This window comes from Xiphias gladius, chromosome 19 (assembly GCF_016859285.1).
Source record: "Xiphias gladius isolate SHS-SW01 ecotype Sanya breed wild chromosome 19, ASM1685928v1, whole genome shotgun sequence".
NCBI classification, from domain to species: Eukaryota; Metazoa; Chordata; class Actinopteri; order Istiophoriformes; family Xiphiidae; genus Xiphias; species Xiphias gladius.
Window position 1 is genome coordinate 18,471,784 of NC_053418.1, and position 19,659 is coordinate 18,491,442.

The 19,659-nt window shown below is 41.4% G+C and overlaps 1 protein-coding gene across 2 annotated transcripts in view; it reads right to left on the reverse strand.

The window, feature by feature from the left end:
- kiaa0825 (KIAA0825 ortholog) overlaps nucleotides 1-19,659 on the reverse strand; it is a 115,414-nt gene that overhangs the window by 60,175 nt on the left and 35,580 nt on the right. The window contains exons 13-22 of one of the 2 annotated variants that reach the window (XM_040154262.1): nucleotides 19,219-19,425; nucleotides 18,749-18,859; nucleotides 16,829-16,968; nucleotides 13,328-13,507; nucleotides 10,625-10,855; nucleotides 10,227-10,531; nucleotides 9,841-9,947; nucleotides 7,398-7,542; nucleotides 4,923-5,078; nucleotides 3,422-3,516 (exon numbers count right to left, since the gene is read on the reverse strand). In XM_040154262.1, the coding sequence (XP_040010196.1) occupies nucleotides 3,422-3,516; nucleotides 4,923-5,078; nucleotides 7,398-7,542; nucleotides 9,841-9,947; nucleotides 10,227-10,531; nucleotides 10,625-10,855; nucleotides 13,328-13,507; nucleotides 16,829-16,968; nucleotides 18,749-18,859; nucleotides 19,219-19,425 (1,677 nt within the window). The remainder of the gene's footprint in view (nucleotides 1-3,421; nucleotides 3,517-4,922; nucleotides 5,079-7,397; nucleotides 7,543-9,840; nucleotides 9,948-10,226; nucleotides 10,532-10,624; nucleotides 10,856-13,327; nucleotides 13,508-16,828; nucleotides 16,969-18,748; nucleotides 18,860-19,218; nucleotides 19,426-19,659) is intronic. The other variant, XM_040154263.1, reaches the window with a different exon arrangement.

Consider the following 19,659-nt stretch of genomic DNA (forward strand, 5'->3'; position numbering starts at 1 on the left):
ATTGCTGACATTAATTCCAACCTTGGTGTATAGCTTTTGACTGTTTCGTACAAAAGTACGCTGCGAAAGAGTTATAAGCGTTCACTAAAGAAAAGATGATTTCAGTATCAGTTGAATCACTTAGTACTTTAACTCCATGCCTCTAGGTTAGAAACAAAGGGCAGCTGGTAACTTGAAGTCATGGAGTGAAGAAGTATCGACACATTTCCATCGGTAGATCACGACAACTAAGACAAACCCATGGTGTGCAAATTGTTTAAGGTGAAATGTCACATACATACATATCTAACCTGGGCATGTAATGTCACTGATTGCAAGAAAGGAAACTTACTTTAAAGCTGATAGAGACTTGTGATAAAGGAAGTCAGTGAATACACATTAGGATGGTTGATATAAATCTGAAATATATTGTAGTCTTATTGAGGTCCCATGAACTTTGTTTCTTGAATACTGTATTTTATTTTTGCCATATCTCTCTTTCATAAGTTAACTGTGCATCAGTATCTATCAAAGAGGCTAATTGACAGGATTTAAGTACAGAAAAAGGTGATAAGTAAAAAGTGTAAAAATGGGCTTATGAAAAGAAATGTGTAAGAGGTAACAGAAAACACAAACAGAAAACCCCAAACTAAAATGTTATTTAAAGTCTTTCTAGGAAATTTATAAGGATTAAAAGACTGTGTAGACACAATTACAAATTTTGTATAGGACCTGATAACTTGGGTAAAACTAGACTGGGAGTCTAAGTCTGGCTTCTAGCCATCAGCAAACAGTTAGCCAGTTATTCTCGAAGTCGGTCCATCACCCATCCATCAATCCATTTTCAAGACCTGTCATCCATCAAAGCAGGCCAACAGCCAACAGGTTATTCTACCAGCCATTCAGTCAAACTATCATTTATCCTGCCATTAATCCAGCTAAACTTCAACTGATCACTACTTCCTACATCACTGTACCTAATCAAACCAGTCTGCAATTTAGTCAGCAAACGAGCAGGCTAAAAGTTAGCCAACACACAATTCAACCATCTATTCTTTCAAACAGCCAGCCTGCCAGGACGCCAGGTCAGCCAGTCAGCCAGTCAACCCTGGGGGTCCTAGGGTAGTATTAATCATTCTGGTTTCTGCTGAAAAGCTCAATCTGCAGATGATGGATGAGCCATCGTGCTGAGGGAACTGAAGTGACAGGTGACAAAGAAGGACACACACACCTGTATAAATCCACTCTCCCTCCTGTCTGGCCCCGATGTTACACCGTCAAGGTAGCAGATTGAAAGTGTGTACTGTGTGTGCGTGCATGTGTGTGTGTGTGTGTGTTTATGTGTGTGCAGGCGCAAGTGTCTCAGCATGTGTCCTGCTCTGCTAATGAAGTCATCTGAACAGTGATTTAACAGCCTGGGTGTAAAAGCCTACCGCCCTTAACTCATAGCCTTGCTCCATTAGAATGTGATATAAACCCTGGGCACAATAACTGTCCTGCCAGTGTAACAAATATATAGGAGGCCAATGGGCCACACTGCTAACTCACACAGTCAGGGGAATGAAAAAAAATATTGGCTGTGTACAGAGAAGGGAAGTCATTCAAGGAGACTAAAACTTACAAGATAGAAAATAAAGATCACCACAAGGTCACAATGATAGGTCTTTTGTACAGTATGAGGCAGCATCATTACTATTAATATTGTCAAGTGTGTAAGATTAAATCCTGCGGTTTGTCCAGCAACTGTAGGTAGCAAAAGAGTAATTGTTGAGAAGCCTCTGTGAAAACAGCCGAGGGCACTTCAGTCTGCAGTTACACAGAAAGCATTATCCTTATCTGCACTAACAAATGGATCAGTGGATCCGACATCAGTGAGCTTATCCCGTGAATGGCCTTCTATAGCTTGAGAGATATTTTTGAGTCAGAGATGGATCTGAGGAAAACTTTGACAGCTTACATGTCGCCAGCCGTGAAACTAACTTCCTGCTCTGTGCGAGCGTCTCAGGCAGAACCGAAGCCATTCTCCAAATCCTCCATGAAATCTGCTCCTCTGGCCCAACAAAAAGAGGCTAATGAGGCAAATGACAGAATCTCAGACACTTTGATACTGTGAGATTAGGGTGAATTATATAACCTTTACCCCCTCCCACTCCCATCCTCCCTCATACTTTTTGGTGCCTTGTAATTATTGACTGCTCTCTCTCTCTCTCTCTCTCTTCATGTCACTCACAGCCCTGAACTGCAAGTCCAATCTCTCTTTTTTTCTCCCTCTCTTCCTATCTGACTTCGTATCCACTTCATTCAGTTTCTATTCATGAATGCCCAACACTAATTTGGCTCAGTCAAGCAATGACAGTATCTGTTTTAACATGCAACAAAGCAGCATATAAGGGGAGGAAGAATGGAGTGTGTGTATGTGTGTGCAGAAAGAGGGGGTAGAGTCATGAAGGCGACAAAGCTCGTCACAGCACAGAGCTGAATACTTCACCCTTATTAGACCTGTGTCCTTGGCAGATGCAGAGCTTGCCCTTTGTTAGAAAGGTGTGTGTGTGTGTGTTACAATGGCGGTGATTTAGAATGGATTGGGCGTAGGCGTGGAGACAAGGTGCAGTAGCCCCATGGCTCCCTGATATCTGGCAGCGTGACAGCTGTGAATGGAGAACAGGGAACAGCCTGAAGTATTGCCATCTAATATGTGTCACATACCTGCATAAATATTTATGCCCGTTGCAGAGCAGAACAGGAGAGGAGGGGGAAAGGGGAGGATGGGACATGAGAGGTGGACTTGGGTGAAAAACTCTTCAATCAGGTGACACCAAAATCTGAGCTAGCTGCTCTTTTTCCAAATCTAACTACTTCTATATCTGTCTCAAGGCCTCCAAAGTACCCAAAGAACAGGAATAACTCAATTGACAAATTCTGCAAACATTTTGTCCATGCAGACAGTTGCACATGTGAATGTGCAATCACAAAGACAGGATGCCCTGATTGAACATACACAGCTTATTATAGTATTACAATATAATTTTTCCAAAGAGTTCCCTTGATAGCTCAGCCTCCCATTGGGAAGCCACAGGAGCCCTTGGCCTTCGAACAAAGTGGAAGAGTGAACCTCTGATGAAGAGCAGCAAGGCTGTATGATTCCCAATGACTGAAGCTTATGAAAAAGTTAAGCAAAAGGGAATTTAGAGGTGGAAAAAAACTTGCCTCAGGAGTCCCAAGTGAACACCTTATTTTGTGCAGGTAAAGACACTACTGATGCAGCACATGCCTCTTTGGAGTGAGGCTTTTATTTCACGATAAGACTCATCACAAACAGAAACCCCTGTGAGGATAATAATGAAAACATGAAAACACAAAAAGACACTTGCCTTCGCGCACACACGTATACACTGCTGTCAGCGAACATGTGTATATGTAACAAGTGAAATTACTGTTTTACCTGTTGGCCAGCAGAGTTTTGAAGGTGACCTGACTCATGCCCTGATAGGCTGGCAGCAGCCTTGGCCAGTCCCATGCCCAGTCGACCACGGCACTCTGTTGATGTATGACGATAGCACATTGTTAGTTATTAATCAGGGTTAATACCATCAGTGCATTACCGCTCCAGCTGGGACCCACTAACAAAGGAGGAGGGGGGTCCCCAGCGCAGGCCACCGACACCAGGCGATCAATCATGTCCGCACAAGAAGGTTTTTATTCCAATAAGACAGCAATTAATTTATAAATCCATTTGGGGGGATGTAGCCATCATTTATAGAAAGATAAATCAATTTTGGGAGGGAGTCGTTACTCTTCTGACTGCTCTCCTTTTTTCTCTCCATCTTCAATGGCAGCCCGCCAATCTTTTTTTCTTAAACACACACACATGCACAAACTCACTAGCACCATATTGGGAAAGCAAATAAAAATCAGATTGCTTTGATTGCCAAAATGTCACTTTTAACTCCAGGCTGTGTTTTATTGACAAAAGGAAGAGAACGCCACTCGTTTCCTCCATCCATCTAGCCATTCGCCCCCCACCCCCCACCCCCCACCCTACTCCTTCCTCATAGGTGATTGATGGATGTAACTTTTTTTCCTCCTCCCTCCATTTTATTTGACAAACAACACAGGCACCTGAAGCAGAGAAGGCATTTTAATCATTCTCTTAATAGGGTGTTTCTATGCAAAGCTATGCAGCCTCCTTTGATAAGCCGAAAACAGGCAAAGTTTTAGGATTAAAACGTGTCTGTTCTTGAAAAACAATAGCGGCAACACTACTACATTACACGGGCTCACAAATGTATAAATATATCTAATCCATTTCTAAATAGTAGAAAGACACACTCCAGCCTGTCTTGAGGAAAAACTATCCTTTGTTGATTGTTTTGTGCGATATCAATGGTACTTCCCTTGATAGTAGGATAAAAATGAGGGGGCAAGCTGACAACTCTCACAGTGAACAAATACTACCTGTAGCTAGATGTATCCCCTTTAAAGAAAGAAAAAAAATTCTAAACATTACCTGAAATTCAAGAGTTGCACTCTTGGGGATAAGTTTCGGGTAAGGCGGTATACGGTTCAAAGCCCCAAGGACGTGCACTTTATGACTGTACTCACTTTTTTATGACAAAGAAAACTTCTGTCATCTTTTCACCTTTTTAGTTTTCTTTTCTTTCTGCCAGTCTGACTCCTGCTTGGAAAAGGCAGCGATCTATGAGAATGGGGAAGCCGAGCCCCAGAAAGACCTGACAACTTCAAAGAGTGGCACAGTATCCAGTTCACTAGAGACTAAAAGCGCTCCTAACCTTCAACTTTAAGCTTCTGGCCTTGGGAGAAAGTTAAAACAACATGAAGAACCTCCAATTATCACTAGAATATCGAACATTTCAATGAGCTAAAATAAATAAATAAATTATTTGCTACCAACTGTTATGATAACCTAAAAATGCTTGGCAAACCTGATCCAGCTTCTTCTTGCCAATGTGGTCAAATTGGTGAAGAGGGTTGAAACAGGCTGCGTCCACAGGACTATCAGAGCAAAGGCCAAAGTGCACCAAGTGAGGAGGATCATCTGACGAGTCTGTGCCTCCACTCAGTTTAGACATCAACAGTTCCTATATCCAAGATCGAAGGAAAGAGAAGGGAAGACACACAGGACAGATAGAGAGGATAAAGGTTGAAAACGACACATTATGACAGACTGACATTGAAAACTTCTGTAAAGAAAAAGGCCGACAAACTAAGACCAACAGACAAAGGCCAAAAAGTTATCTAAAATTTAAAGTTCTCTAAACCAGACTCAAATTGAAAGAGCAACAAAGCAAACACTAGGATGTTCATAAATGTAACTGACATTTGGAATTTTTTTTTTGCTGTAGCACTGGCTCGCAATAATGATAATTAACTTCTGTTAAGTTTGTTTTTCACTGATGTCCAGTTTGACTGACTCAACAAAAGCATAAACTAATCAAGTTCTGACCATATTTCTGCTGCACTTTTTCCAGACAAGCATAGTAATGGGCAGATTGGTCTTTATCTACATATTCCCTAACTGATAAGCCTCAAAAACGTAGAAATTAATCACAGCTATTCCTTTATAAAGTAATGAAAACACAGAACAAATAGACATAATATATAAAGACGTAGAGAAAGAGAAAAAGGTTTCTCAGGACACCAGTACACTTTCTACTTTTGTTTTAGTAACCTTCGCAGTATTTACTTAGTACAGATGCCTTGCAAGGTGTACAGTGTAAAGTAATGAATGTGTGTACAGTATGTCTCGAAGTGTGTTTGTGTGTACATGGGCATCCTGGTGTGAATCCCATATATAACCATCCGTCAGCTTGACATGCCCTCTGAACCCCCTCTCCCTCCACCTCACCACCAGCCTAGTCTGTCCCTGACCTGCATGTTCTTGCCTCGACCTTGGATGGGTAGAGATACTCGAGCTGCCAGGAGGGTAACTCGGAGCCTGTTTGGGAATCCCATTAACATTCTCTCAAATAGCTATGTAGAGTTACAGCTGTTTATGGATTCCATCAACAGCAGCATAATGTTTATGGTGCTAATGTGGTGTTATTCCATGTTGTGTCCTAATAGACAGTCTATAGGATGACCATGTCAGTATGACACAAATGAGCACCAACAAGCTGTTTAGACAACTCTATTACTGCACCTATGAATATATATGATATGCTGTAGTGATCTTTGAAGGTTCTCCATTCTGTTTAAGTATAATTGAGCAGGCATTTCAGAATTTTTCACTTATGCCTGATGAGGATGGAGCCGTTGTGCAAACACATAAAAATTGTGACTTATGTACAGAATGTTTTATGTACTTTTAGGTATATTCACCATTATCTTTATTTTCATTATTATGAATTGCCATTTTATTGTTCCTGGAATACATTTTTAATAATTAAATTCTACATGAGCATTCCTCCATTAAAAATAATTACTGTAAATACTTAGTACAACACTAAATTCACAGCTGAAGATAGTCCCCAACAAAGACATGACTTATTAATGTTGGACAGACATTTACTAAAATGTACAGTGTCCACCTGTTTTACAAAACTCTACAAATGATTTATGTCCTTAGTAGGAACCAATAAGGATGGGGCTGAGTGTCCCAGGCATGGTGGGGAAGTCCGAAAGTGTTGAGAAATGGACTAATGCACTGGTGGTTTTGGCCTTTTAATGGAATTTGCTGACAGTAAGAAAAGTACAGTATATTACCAGCCTCATCCTATAATTATTTCCCCCATTGAAAGAGCCAATGTTGTAGGTATAACGTCCATAAGTTCATGTGATACAGTATGCAGACAAGCATATGATGGTGTCTCCGTGATATACAGTAGCAGCAGGCTGTTTGTGAGATATAAATGTAGTACACTGTAGGTGGAGGATGTTTCAGTTTGATTTTTGCTAGAGATGAAAGGCCAACTTTTTACATACATACATACCTTTTATTTATTTTCCAAGAGTTCACTCTCACTTTAAATCACTTTTTAACTGTTTATTCAAAGGAAAATATCACTAAAATCTCTATGTATATAATATTTACATATATTTACTCCAATTATCTTGGGCACTTTCTAGAGAACTGCTACTTTTATTTTGTTAAACTTTTTTCCTGTGAACTGAATTCAGCTAGAATAACTTCCACTTGAGTTAAAAAAGGATCACTGCTCCTCCTCAGTCTGATCTCCTCCAAAGAGCTCTATGCTAACTCTAGGAAGTCCATGTGGTGAGCATATAACACAGGATATCACTGTAGGTTTGCACCCTTGAGGTCACCTGAACAACAGAAGATCAGAACAAGCAGACTGCACACAAGCAGCAGCCCTCTTCCCTCTATCTCCCTTCCTGAACAGCCTGCGGCCTCAGGCCAGCAGCCACCTAATTGCTGGGGAGAGGGAGTGCTTCCCTACCTCATTGCCTTGGATGATGTGATAGATCTGCCTCAGGTAGTCGCTGCCACCTGCTTTGTGGCAGACCTCCAGCAGCATCAGGCCTATTTTCTGCTCAGTCAGTTCAGCCGCAGCTACTCCACTCTCCCTTTCTCGCTCAAATACACTGAATGAGAAACAGAGATGGGAAAAGGAGGAAATGGGAGAGGGAACACAAAGATAGAAAAAAACACGGAGAGAGGAAAAGAAAGGAGAGGAAACAGGAACAGGGATGATGTCAGCTTGTATCTGAATACCACCTCTGGCTGAGAAAGTATTTTCAAGTTTAGAGAGGACTTTGGGATAAAATTTGTAATTTGCTATACACAAGAAAATTAGGTGAATAATGACTCCTGAGTTTAAAATTAATTATTTTTTAATATTTAGAGGAATCATTCATGACAGAGCGCAAATTAACTTAAAAGGCAATTCTTGGCAAAGAAAGAAATGTCACTGTGCTCCAATATATCTCTGGAAAACCATGCAGTCCAGTTAAGCATTCATGAGATACATACTGGGTTTTTGAACGAAGGATGCTGCTGCACTAAAAATGATTGGTGTATGTGTTCATAAGTGTGTATATGTGTGTGTAATTGTGTGTCAAGGTCCTCATGCATGTACAGTCCCCAACCCTGGCAGACACCGGCATCATTTTCCTGCCCTTCCTGTATGGATGGATATCACACTGCTGTCCATCAAACCTTCTCCTTCACATACACTTCCTGTCATTGTTCTCTCTCTCTTTCTCTCTCTCTCTCTCTCCCCTTTTGTAATTATAAGGTGGCAGAAATGGTGTTGCCTGTCAGCCAGCCATTGGCTGCTTGACATTGATAGTGGCAAAGGAAGAGGAGTCCCGGCTTGTCCATGTACATCCTCTCATTCCTTTGCTTGGCGGCCCGGCAGTGGTGTTGTCGGTGATGGTGGCTGTGCATCCGTGTCAGCACCTGCACTGTATCCTTTCCTGTCCATCACTGTGCAGGTGAAGCAGATGATTGGATTCAGTCAGCGGGGTGATTAATGAGGGTCCCTCCGGATTTGGGACAGCCTATCAATCATGTCATTAGGGCCAATGTGCCCTGAAAGAGGCAGACCTCCGCCAAGGAATAACTGCATTCATCTTCATCTGTGTATGCATCCCGTCAGCCCAGCCAGGGTCACCATGATGGAGAACAATAATCTTCTCCTCTACAAATTACTTTGCAAAGACAAGTCGGGTTGCATGGAGGGGGGGGGGTACAGTTGGGAAAGGAAGGAGGGAAAGTGGGATGTGGGAAAAGAGGTTGTAGGGCTCTAAAAGGGGAAATGTTCTATGTAGAGGGTTTCAGTGTAGGTGTGTGCATTAGTGTGTGTGTGTGTGTGTGTGTGTGTGTGTGTGTGTGTCTGAGATGCCAGTGAGTGAAGTGCCAGTTGTTTTTGGAGTTATTACATCCACCAGTCTCTCTCTCTTTCTGACACTGTATTCTGATTGTTTACAAGCCAGGCGTCACTTCCCTGTGAAGGTTAGTTTAATGAATAGTAATGATCCCACTGAATGCCTCCGACAGGTGATACATAATCACTCTTCCTTCACTTTTCCACTGAACCCCCTCCTATTTCTTCTCTTTTTTCCCCCATCTCGTCCCCTCTTCCAGTCACAGAAACAGACAGCGTTTCCTAGAACTGACCATAATCTACTTAGTGTTTTTATTTATTTCATTTTTTTTTTTTAATTGTAAATGTTTGTGTTACAGTGCCGAAAAACCTTTTTATGAGAATGGATGCATCCAGAGTTTGTTATGATGAAGTGAGTGACCAGAGATGCAATTTCTGGGAACGAGCTACAAAAATGCAGAGCAAAAGGTCAAAGCTCAGCCCAAAATGAAAGCTGTTTTCCCATCACTCCAGCCTGCAGTCCACTCAGTCAGACAGCATGTCCATCATTAACCACAACAAACACATGTGAGATTCATTGATCTTACTCATAGAGTTTTTCAATGAAAAATGATCTTGATGATACGATACATCAGAATTTGAATGCTCAATTAAAAAAAGTATGTCAAAGCTGCATTCTTTTTCATTGTTTTATTCAGTATATATATTGAATGTCAAGTGGCTGAATACACCATCAGTCAGTTTGATCAGTTTGAACTTCCTCCTTCATCAGACTATCAGTCCTCAACCTTCATCTTACTACTGATAAATAATTAAAATGATGTATTGGGAAATTCATTTTTATAAAAAGAATGTTTTTATGATAAAAAATAATCAGAATAAAATGAATCCCTCGTTTTTTGCTGAAGTTGCACATGAATAATCAATACCAACTGAGACCAATGATGGATAACATGTATGGCACTTTCCTCAGTGTATGAAAACATTAATATAAACTAAATCAATACTATTCTGACCTTGACCTCTTGCTAAATCCCTGCAGTTGACCCCTCACCTGTCTGAGCAGAGCTTGCGGGCCTTCTGCAGCTGCATGTTTGTCCATTTGGGTCTTTTTTCCTCCAGAGTCTGCAGCACTTGGTGCACTGTGGGTTTGGGAACACCCTGCCAGACACACAACAGACCACTATGGTAAAATGAATAAGAAAATAAAACTCCTGACAGAAAATCAAATCAACCATCAATGTGATTAAAGGATGATATCAGGGTTTTTAAACATATATAATGCATAAAAATGTAAACATTCAAGCTTGTTTTTAACAAATATTTGTACTTTAGAGACACCACAACAGAACAATATAATGGTCTACCTTACCCTAAATTGTGATCAAACCCCCAACTTATTATTGTTGATATGATTGATACATAACCCTTAGCCCTTACTTTCTGTTGAATGCCCATGGTAGCCTGTAGGCACTCAGCCAGCAGGGACAGGCGGTCCTTTGCCCCGCGGTCCAGGGCCAAACCACTGATCTGTTCTAGTGTGTCCGGGTCCTCCAGGCCCTGGATCAGGCAGCCTAGCAAGGCCCAGAGCAACAGACCCACCAAGCGCAGCTGCCGGGCATGCTGGGAGAGGTGTTTCTCTGCCGTTTGGAATAGGAAGCGAATGGAGAGAGGCACAGACGCTACAGCCAAGGGCAGGTTGGTGAAAATGTAGGACATGGCTTGAATGGCTAGGGATACGACAGCTGGAAGGAGAAAGAAGTGTTCGCTGTTAATTGTGGAGAACAGTTTCTAATAACTCTCTTGTCTCGAAAATGTGACACCCAGTTAGCGCGTACTCTTAGTGGCAGTCTCCTTTCTCCGTGCTTCCAGTGGTGTGTAGTTCCACTCCTTGGGTATTTTAGCCATGACACTCTCTGGTACATTCTGCTTGAACAAGGTTCCACTCACTTCCTCTGTGACCTGCCAACCCATCACCATGGAGACCAGGTGTACCAGGAGGCTGTTGGTAGACTTGGTGACTATAGCTCGGACACAGCTGATCACTACAGGTGCTGTCCGCGTTGTGTCTGACAAAAAGGGTAAATGAATGCAGCAGGTAAAGAAGGGTGGCTGAAAGAGTATCAAACTTAAGACCTACAAATTCTATCTGTCACTGATTTTTGAGACTTCATTTGAAAACATAAAAGCATAAAGCTGAGTTGTACAAGAACGAGGACAAAGTTAACGTTAGGCTGTGACTAGTTTGGTGCTGTAAGAGTGACCAAGTCAAAGAAGAAGAAACACAGATAACAGGTTACAAAATACTAAACTGACTCTCTTGAGATTATAACTTCAGCATGGAAAATGTATGCTTCACCAACTGGACTAAATTCAGTGCAATGCAGAGTTTTGTGCCTTTGTCTTGCAATGGCACACATGCCGTCACGTTTTTTTTTAATTTTTGAGACTGCCCAATGACAGTGACTAGTTTTTTTTTAAATAATATAAATCAACTGATAAAGGAAATGATGTCCTGTTGAATTTAATAAACAGATGTGTTCCGTTCTGTAAAAAACGCCCTGTTTTTAATTTTTTTTAAAGTAGAGATGCAGCACAAAGAAGACTCTCACTGCTGTATGTAGGAGCTTTTAACGGTATTCTATCAAAATACTATTCTATTACTATACAAGGTCTTATATCCTAAAACATGTGGACAGAGACATGCAATACTATTTACATAAAAATGAAGGGTAGATGGAATTTTATGATTGCTACCAAATTAGAGTGGCTTATATTTTATTTTATAGGCATTGTGCTATTGGGGTTTTCAAACAAGCAATAGTCCACACAGTCATTACTGTATACCATATTCAGTAAGTGTTAGAAATTATTCCACTTATCAAACCATGGGAAAATACAGAGACACAAACAGTTTGTGAATCCAGAGTGCTACGGTATTTTGTTGAAATATCTATACTAAAAGCAAGTCATCTCAAGTTAAATTCAGATGTTCTCAATCAAAACCAGGTGGCCTCACCGTAGAAATCTTACTACTTACTCCAGGTGCAGTGTGTCTTTCATCGCTCTGCCCTTTCATAACCTGCTCACAGTGATAGCAGAGCAGCTACAGCATGAAGTTGTATGGCACCCATAAACTTCCTACAGCACTGGCTGTAAAACCAAAGGCTACAACAAAGAGATATAGTACTGTAGCGGCACTGGAAGTGCACTGAAATCTCCAGGGACGCCTAACAAATGTGTGACCTCAGACCCACAGAAAAAGAGGAGAGCGGAACTGAAATTGATATTGCTTTTCGAAGGAGAGGCTGTGACAGGTGAGACCTAGACCTATTTTTCAAAGTCACTTGGTTTTCAGACTTCATACCGCCCGCTATCGTATTGACTAGTGTATTGATTTAAAACAACAAGCGATGGTGTGATGAAACATCAGTGTAAGTGCAGAAATAGTGAAAGTCTCAATGTAATCTATGAAAGTTAACTCAGTGAACAGTTCAAATAGAAAAGGGGGCAATGGGGGTATCCTGTAACCAAAATTATAATACAAAGATATGTCACAGTCTAATAATTAAACTAATTACCCTGTGAGGATAAATGGTGATTGGATGACATTGAGAATTTCTCTCTGGCTCACTCTATCTCTTTTTCGTTCTTTCCCTCTGTCAACCCCTCCCGTTTTCTGTCTCCATCCAAAAACTCTTCTCCAATCACCCTAATTTATACTACAATAATTACAATTTTCCCAGGATATAAAAATCACCACCAAAAAAGAGGTCCATACTCCACAGGAGTTCTGATTAAGCTCTGTATCAAAGCTTGTAACAGAGAAAGGCGGAAAGAAATAGTTGGGTAGTAATTGCAGTCTTTGTAACAGCATATTAAAGTCATGCTTTAGCTCACATACATGCAATGTCAACAGTGCCTGTAAAAAAAACAGAGATTCTTTGTGGGCAGATTTACTCTTGTATTTAGAAATATATCTAATACATTTAGAGAAAAAGTGGTCAAATGTCTAAATAAGACATTCATTTCCTGTTATCTAACCATCAAACAGCTGTGTCTCAATATCTACGGAGGTTATAGATTTAACAATTAGTTTTCCAATTCAACATGAAATGATAATGGCACTGACTTAGCATTTTTTTATCACTTTATTTTTTAGCATAGAATAGATGAATAATACAGTATCCTGCCTTATTAGCCAAATAACATGCAAGTAAATGAGCAATGAAACTATAAAAAATGCTATTAAAGTTGCTCTCCTGCAGCAAAAACATTTTTTGTCCCACCATATGAACATATTATTTAATAACATGAATATATAATTTCTATTAATATGATAAATAAATTGTGATCACAGCATTTTATGTTAAAGCACACAGTGTTTGACACACAATGCGGGGTAGTGTAGTAGTAAGTTATAGAATAGTACTGTGGCCTCTAGTAATACACTGAATATCAACCCCCACATCAATGCAATGCCAGTTTGTAGTAATGACCCCTAAACTACAATATTATACGGCAACTAGTTCCTACTTTACCTGCCAGTGTGAAGAGATGTTCCCATATGTGTGCCCGCTCCAGGTATGGTTGAAGAGCCTGAGTCAAGGCCTTGGGAACAGTATTCATGCAACTGAGAAGGTTGAACAATGTGACTATGAAGTCATCTCCTGCCTGGCAACTCTCTGTAGACACCTCTAAGGCGCTCTCCTGGCAAAAACCTGAAAAAAAACAAAAACAACAGGATGCACAAAGAGACAAGAAGGCTTACCCTTACGCATATATTCACTTAGGGGTGTGTAGATGAGTGTAAAATCTGACTTATGATTCAGAAAATTTCAACCTTATGGAGGTCGGTAGGGAAAGATGTAAAACCCCATCCTCTGAAACAGCATCTTGATTTCTTTACACAAAAACACACTGGAAAATGTCAAGGCTGCCCAACCTGACACATGTTAACAGAAAGGGTGAACAAAAGGCACTGTGGAATAGAAGGGGAAGAAAAACCCACATCTGTGTTAGATGGAGAAAAAAACAGACCAGAAAAAAAGAAAAAAAAGGAACACATTTCAAAGCCCCGGGCTGTGGGATCCACAGCACATGGAGACAGGAAGTCAAAAGGAAGAGGTTTTGACAGGGTGTCCTTTTGGGGGTTTCTGTCTGAGCACAGGGCTGAGGATGGAGGTGTGTGCGTGTGTAACCCATATGGATGTCTATCTATGTGTTTTGTGTGCTTACAAGTGTGTGCGTGTTAAGTTGACAGGGGTTGCTGAGAAAAGGCCCACGGCTCCAGAGGTGGCAGATATCCAGCGGTCTGTCAGTCCACTGTTTGGGAGATGACAGCTATCTGAATAGGAAAGTTCATGCAACGCAGCAGTCAATGAGGGGGCGCTGTGATGGAAAAAAATGGCTTCCTTGTGACTAATGCTGGAGTATTTTAAAATGACAGGGATAATTTAGCGGCTGCATCACAGGGCCAGCAATATTAGCTAGCTTAATAACAGGTAGGTAGGGAGCATTGCCACCACTCGAATTCCAGATGAGAACTGATTTCATCTGTCACCTTGTTTCCATCTCTAAGTTCCCTTTACATCCCTCACTCTCTCTTTTTCTCTCACTATCACACGTCTTACACACACAGTCAAAAGTGGTCAAACACCCTGACCTACAATCAGTCTATTAGGCAGCATTATGTGGGTTATAGTGGCATCGTGTTCTCTGCCTGTCTGGTAATTGGTCCTTAAGGAGAGGGTGTTCTGGATATCACTGCTGTGGCTGCAATGGTCCAAGGAAACAAGGGTAACTAACATTAATTTCCACTGGGGTGCTGGAGAGCATGGCAGGTTAACTAGGTGCCTTTTAATAAGGATCCCATTATGGAGCAGCAGATGACTTCAGAAAAACAGATGACAGTGTGCTGGCACATCTCTGTGGAGTTTCCACTTCTGCTTCCACTACTAGCACACAATAATTTCATTGCGTTTGTGTTTCTATGTCAATGTCTTGGTTGTTTTCTCTATTTTTCTTCGCTCTCTGTCCCTCCCTCTCTGTCTCAAGGCTTATCCAACTTTGATACATAGCCAATACATACACCTGTTTATCTTCCGGACAACCAGTCAACCAGTCACGAGGGCCCTCTCTGCAAAACTCTGTAATTGGAAGCAGACAGACTGATGATAATAAAAACGCTGTGTGTGTGTGTATGAGTGTGCGAGTGTACCAGAAGTAGTGTAAATTCAGATTTAGGGGTTTTACGAAAGCGAAAACTGTTACTGTAAATGTGGAGGAGATGTGATCACCCTGCAAATAAATAGGTAGCATATATATATATATATATATATATATATATATATATATATATATATATATATATATATATATATATAGTATGTATGTATGTATGTGTATAGGGTCTGGGCTATGACTGGCCACTCCAGAAGGTGGATTTTCTTTGTTTGCAGTCATTCTGTAGTACATTTACTTTGATGTTTAGAGTCCTTGTCCTGCTGAGTCACTCAACTTCTACAGAGATTCAGCTGGCGGACAGCCACCCCAACATTATCCTGTAAGACATCTTGATAAACTTCGGAATCCATTTTCCCTGTGCCCTCTATGATGGTGAGCCGTCCAGGCCCAGAGGCAGCAAAGCAACCCCAAATCATGATGCTCCCTCCACCGTACTTCACTGTTGGGATGACATTTTCATGTTGGTATGCAGTGCACTTTTTACACCCTACATAGTGCTGCATGTTCTTCCCAAATAATTCAACTTTAGTTTCTTCAGTCCACATAACATTTTCCCAGTAATGCTGTGGAGTGTCAAGCTGCTCTTTGGCAAACTTCAGGTTTGCAGTGATTTTTTTTAAATTTTTTTTTTTGGGCAGCAGTAGCTTCCTTGTCCTGTTTTGCCATGCAACCGTGCACCATATTTTGCATATCGTAGACTCATGAACACAGATGTTAACCAGCTCCAGTGATTCCTCTAAGCCTTTAGCTGTTACGCTGAGTTTCTTTTTTACCTCATTGATCATTCTGCCTTATGCATTTGGAGTCATCTTTGCTGGGCAACTACTTCTAGGGAGAGTAGCCAGAAGAAGCAGATGCTTCTTGTGAACAGCAAACTCAAAATGTCTTAGTGTTTTTTATGAGTCAGAGTAGCTCTAACCCACACCTCCAATCTGGTTTCACTGAATGGTATATGGTGTATACATATGTGTGTCTTACTGTATTAGTTATCTATGAATATGTTACACATAAATTTTTGATAAATTTCAATTTTTTTTATACAGCACCATGCAGTGCCCTAGTACTTTATATAAATGTATGGGGAAATGCAGTGGCTTATGGGAGTGTAGGCATTCAGTCAAGCTGTTCCTTCTGTCTGTCTGCTTCCTGGTTAATTAGCCCGTCACCGTGATAACACACGGGAGTCAGCGCTTCCAGCGTTGATTTACGGCAGCTTGCAGGGAGAAGCATTGCAGAGCCTCTGAGCCAGACTCAGACCAAGCGAGAGAACAAGACAGTGAGAGTTGTTATTAATGAGGTCGCTATAATGTGAATTAATGTGCCAGTGCACAACAGTCTTTAAAGGTTAGACTGTTGTCGGTGCAGAGGAGAGAAGAAGGAAGGGAAAATCTTTAAAGGTCAGCCTGTGTGCTCCGCCTGGGCCTGTTGAGTGTTTATTACTGCGCTCTATTGATTTAGTGATGATGATGACCAAGGTGAAAATGATGATGATGGCAAAGATGCTGATGATAACTTCATAAAATGGATAGAGCTCATCTAAGGTCTATATAACTCGCTTAGGATCTTAGAGTACCATAATTAAGACACTGGTAAACACCTTCCCACACGTAGCCCCTGCATGATTGACTGTGGGTCCAGTATTATAGAAAAAAGATCATATTAAAGAATTAAAGGAAGTGTCTTCAATGTTCTACTAAAAGATGGACAGCTAGGCATGTACACAACACATATACATAACAGTGTGCCCTCATTCCATTAACACATACCAATCTGTGTACTCTGAAAAACAGACTTACAAGAGTTTTCCAGGAGTATTCTGGGCAGGTGACAGTCTCTGTACAGCAGCATTCGCAGTAGCAACTTGGGATTGCATCCTGGGTCAGAGGTCAGTAGCCTCAGCTGATATGCAAAGGCTGCCCGGCCCATAAGGCCATCTCTGAGAGTGGAGAAAGGGAAAACAAAGTTGACAGTTCTGCAGTGTCAGGTGAGTGTACAGATAGCAGTCCATTTAGCAAGAGACAACAAAGGAGGGAAAAAGCTTCACAAGTGAAACACAAAGACAGAAGTCAAAGTTTTCTTTGATGACAATGTAGGAGGAAATAGTATTTATGCCACAATGGTAGCTTCCTTCGGTGTCACTCACTCCTGATACAAGCTTTGTCTGCAAATGCCTTCACTCTCGCTTACTTATAGTGTGCACCAGGAAGGAATTAGCTCTAATCTTGGCCAGCTAAAAGCAAATTAACATTTGGGAGACAGCCAAATACATGAATATACAGCAATACCCCCCTCCTACATCTTTTGTATAACCAAGAGGCTGTAGCCAGCTGTGGGTAATGAGCCGTATCCTTTGAGTGTGTGTGCGTGTGCACCCTTCGGTGCCTGTGCTTGTGGTTATGTATGTGTGCAAGTGTGAGAGCATGCTGACATGTGTGTGCCTGCATGTTACTTTATACATCTCAATAAAATCTAATGGAAGGAATGGACAGAGTTTTTCTGAAGAGCGAGGAGGCAGGAAGCTGTACAGGGGGTGTTTGCCCAGAAATTAACCATTCTATTTGAGCCAGAAAGCTAGCGCAGGGTGCACCCTGCTGCTTGACTGAGGAAAACTATGCCTCGATCTGACAGCGCAATTTATGATGTCACTGGGACTGCAAATCCAGAAGAAATCCTCTTTTAACTGCTCTGATAAATCTACCCGGCTACAGCGCAGGGTCAGCTTACAGAACTAAGACACACAGATATAGACACACATATTAACACACACACACACATATGTGCAAAGGCAATGCAAAGCCTAAATATGTGCAAATGCAGAAACACACGTAACGCCAGAAAACATAACTTCAGCTGCTTTCTTTATAACCTGTAATGCTGGGTGATTTATTTATGTGCTTTGTGATTTTACTATTGTTTTATTTAATAAACATAACAATAGGTTTTATTTTAATGGGCTGGGGAAAGATTTGGCCACAGAGGCCGGGTCCTGGACGAGGACCTGTGGATCAGGCCCCCGGGCCACTGGCAGTCCCCCTGGCGCCCTTGCATGCAGGCAGGAGGTGGGAGCAGAGAAATAAAGAGGTCATAAAAATAAACTAATTTCAGCTCTCCAATACTTAGGAGCAGGAGACGGGGGGTTAGTTTGATTTGTGCTCCATCAGCACGCAATGACATCACCTCTTGCTGTGAGGGAGATGAGAGGGGAGGAGGGTAGAGTCAAGGGTTAGGGGAGAGAGTGATTGACTGCACTGTAGAGGTCACAATAGTAACTGGACACACATCTACACACATGTATGGCTGCATGTGCACATTCAGGCATACTCAAGCACATACACACCACAGTGCAATCTGTTGACACCTCACGTGTAAAGCCCTCAGCAACCATCAACATAAACAAAATCAGTCTCAGCGGCAACGATAGTATATATATATTTTTTTTCTTTCTTAGCTTTCATCTGTATTACATTACCACAGCAACTCTAGCTTGAAGCCCTGAGGAACGGGTAAGTCTGGTTATATACAGTATCTGCACATAGAATATGTTGCTATAACTCCACACAGACATATGGTTCTCTACATACGGTGGGTGGAGGTGTGTGTGATGGCTTAGCATACCAGAGTGTGCGTGTATGTGTGTTTGTGTGTGAGCATGCATACTGTATGTGTACCTGCTATATGACGGGTGATAGATGGTATGATGGGTATACTTAACGTACCGTATGGCCTGCTCTGTGAAGAGGTCAGGGTTGATAGCATTTAGCCAGTGTACAACAAAGCTGTCAGACTGGTGTTGCGTGGATTCCTTTGCAGGATTACTCATAAATGTCCTGCGGGAATTGAGATTGCATGTGGCAGTTGTGAGCAATACATCCTCAATGTACAAAAAATCTACTCACACCTCTCTATTGCAATGAGTACTTCAGGTAGTGATGTCATATAACCATATATATCTTATCGTGTCCTCCCACGTAGCTATCCATTTTTTACCATTAGCAGCCCACTCATGTTATTATAAAATTTAGTGTGTGGTTAAATCCATGGTCATTTGAGACATGCTCAGTTTCGGAGTCAGCAGCCACATGACCATTCTCTGGTCTTTAAAATACAAAATCTATTTTACAAAAATGTAAAAAAATATTTTACTGGAACGTAAGTTAAATAACGAAAGCATAATGTGCATACAAACCTATGCAGCAAAGATAGGGGTGCTGTGACAATGACAAGGACTGTCAGGAGCTGCTCACACAGGCTGTGGATTTGGTATGGCCAGTCTGATCCACCCACGATTATGGCAATTGCTGAAGAAGGGTTGGAGTGCACCAAGGCCTCAGGACTTTCACACAAACTCCACATAAGCTGCTCCACATACAGCAACGTCGCTGTAATGTCACATCTTTGACACACCGTAAGCAAACAGAAAAGGTGAATGCACAGATGAAAACAGAAAAGATGAGATGTGAAGGAATATGTGAGAACACATAAAGAGAGAGAAGGAGAAAGGCTCTATGATGTTAAGGCGCTGAAAGAGAACAACTCTGTCTTCAAAGGCTGGCATCCACCATTACATCATGACATAACAGCCTCATTGCACAGTCAGTCAGATAACAGAACCTCCTGGTGATTTTAC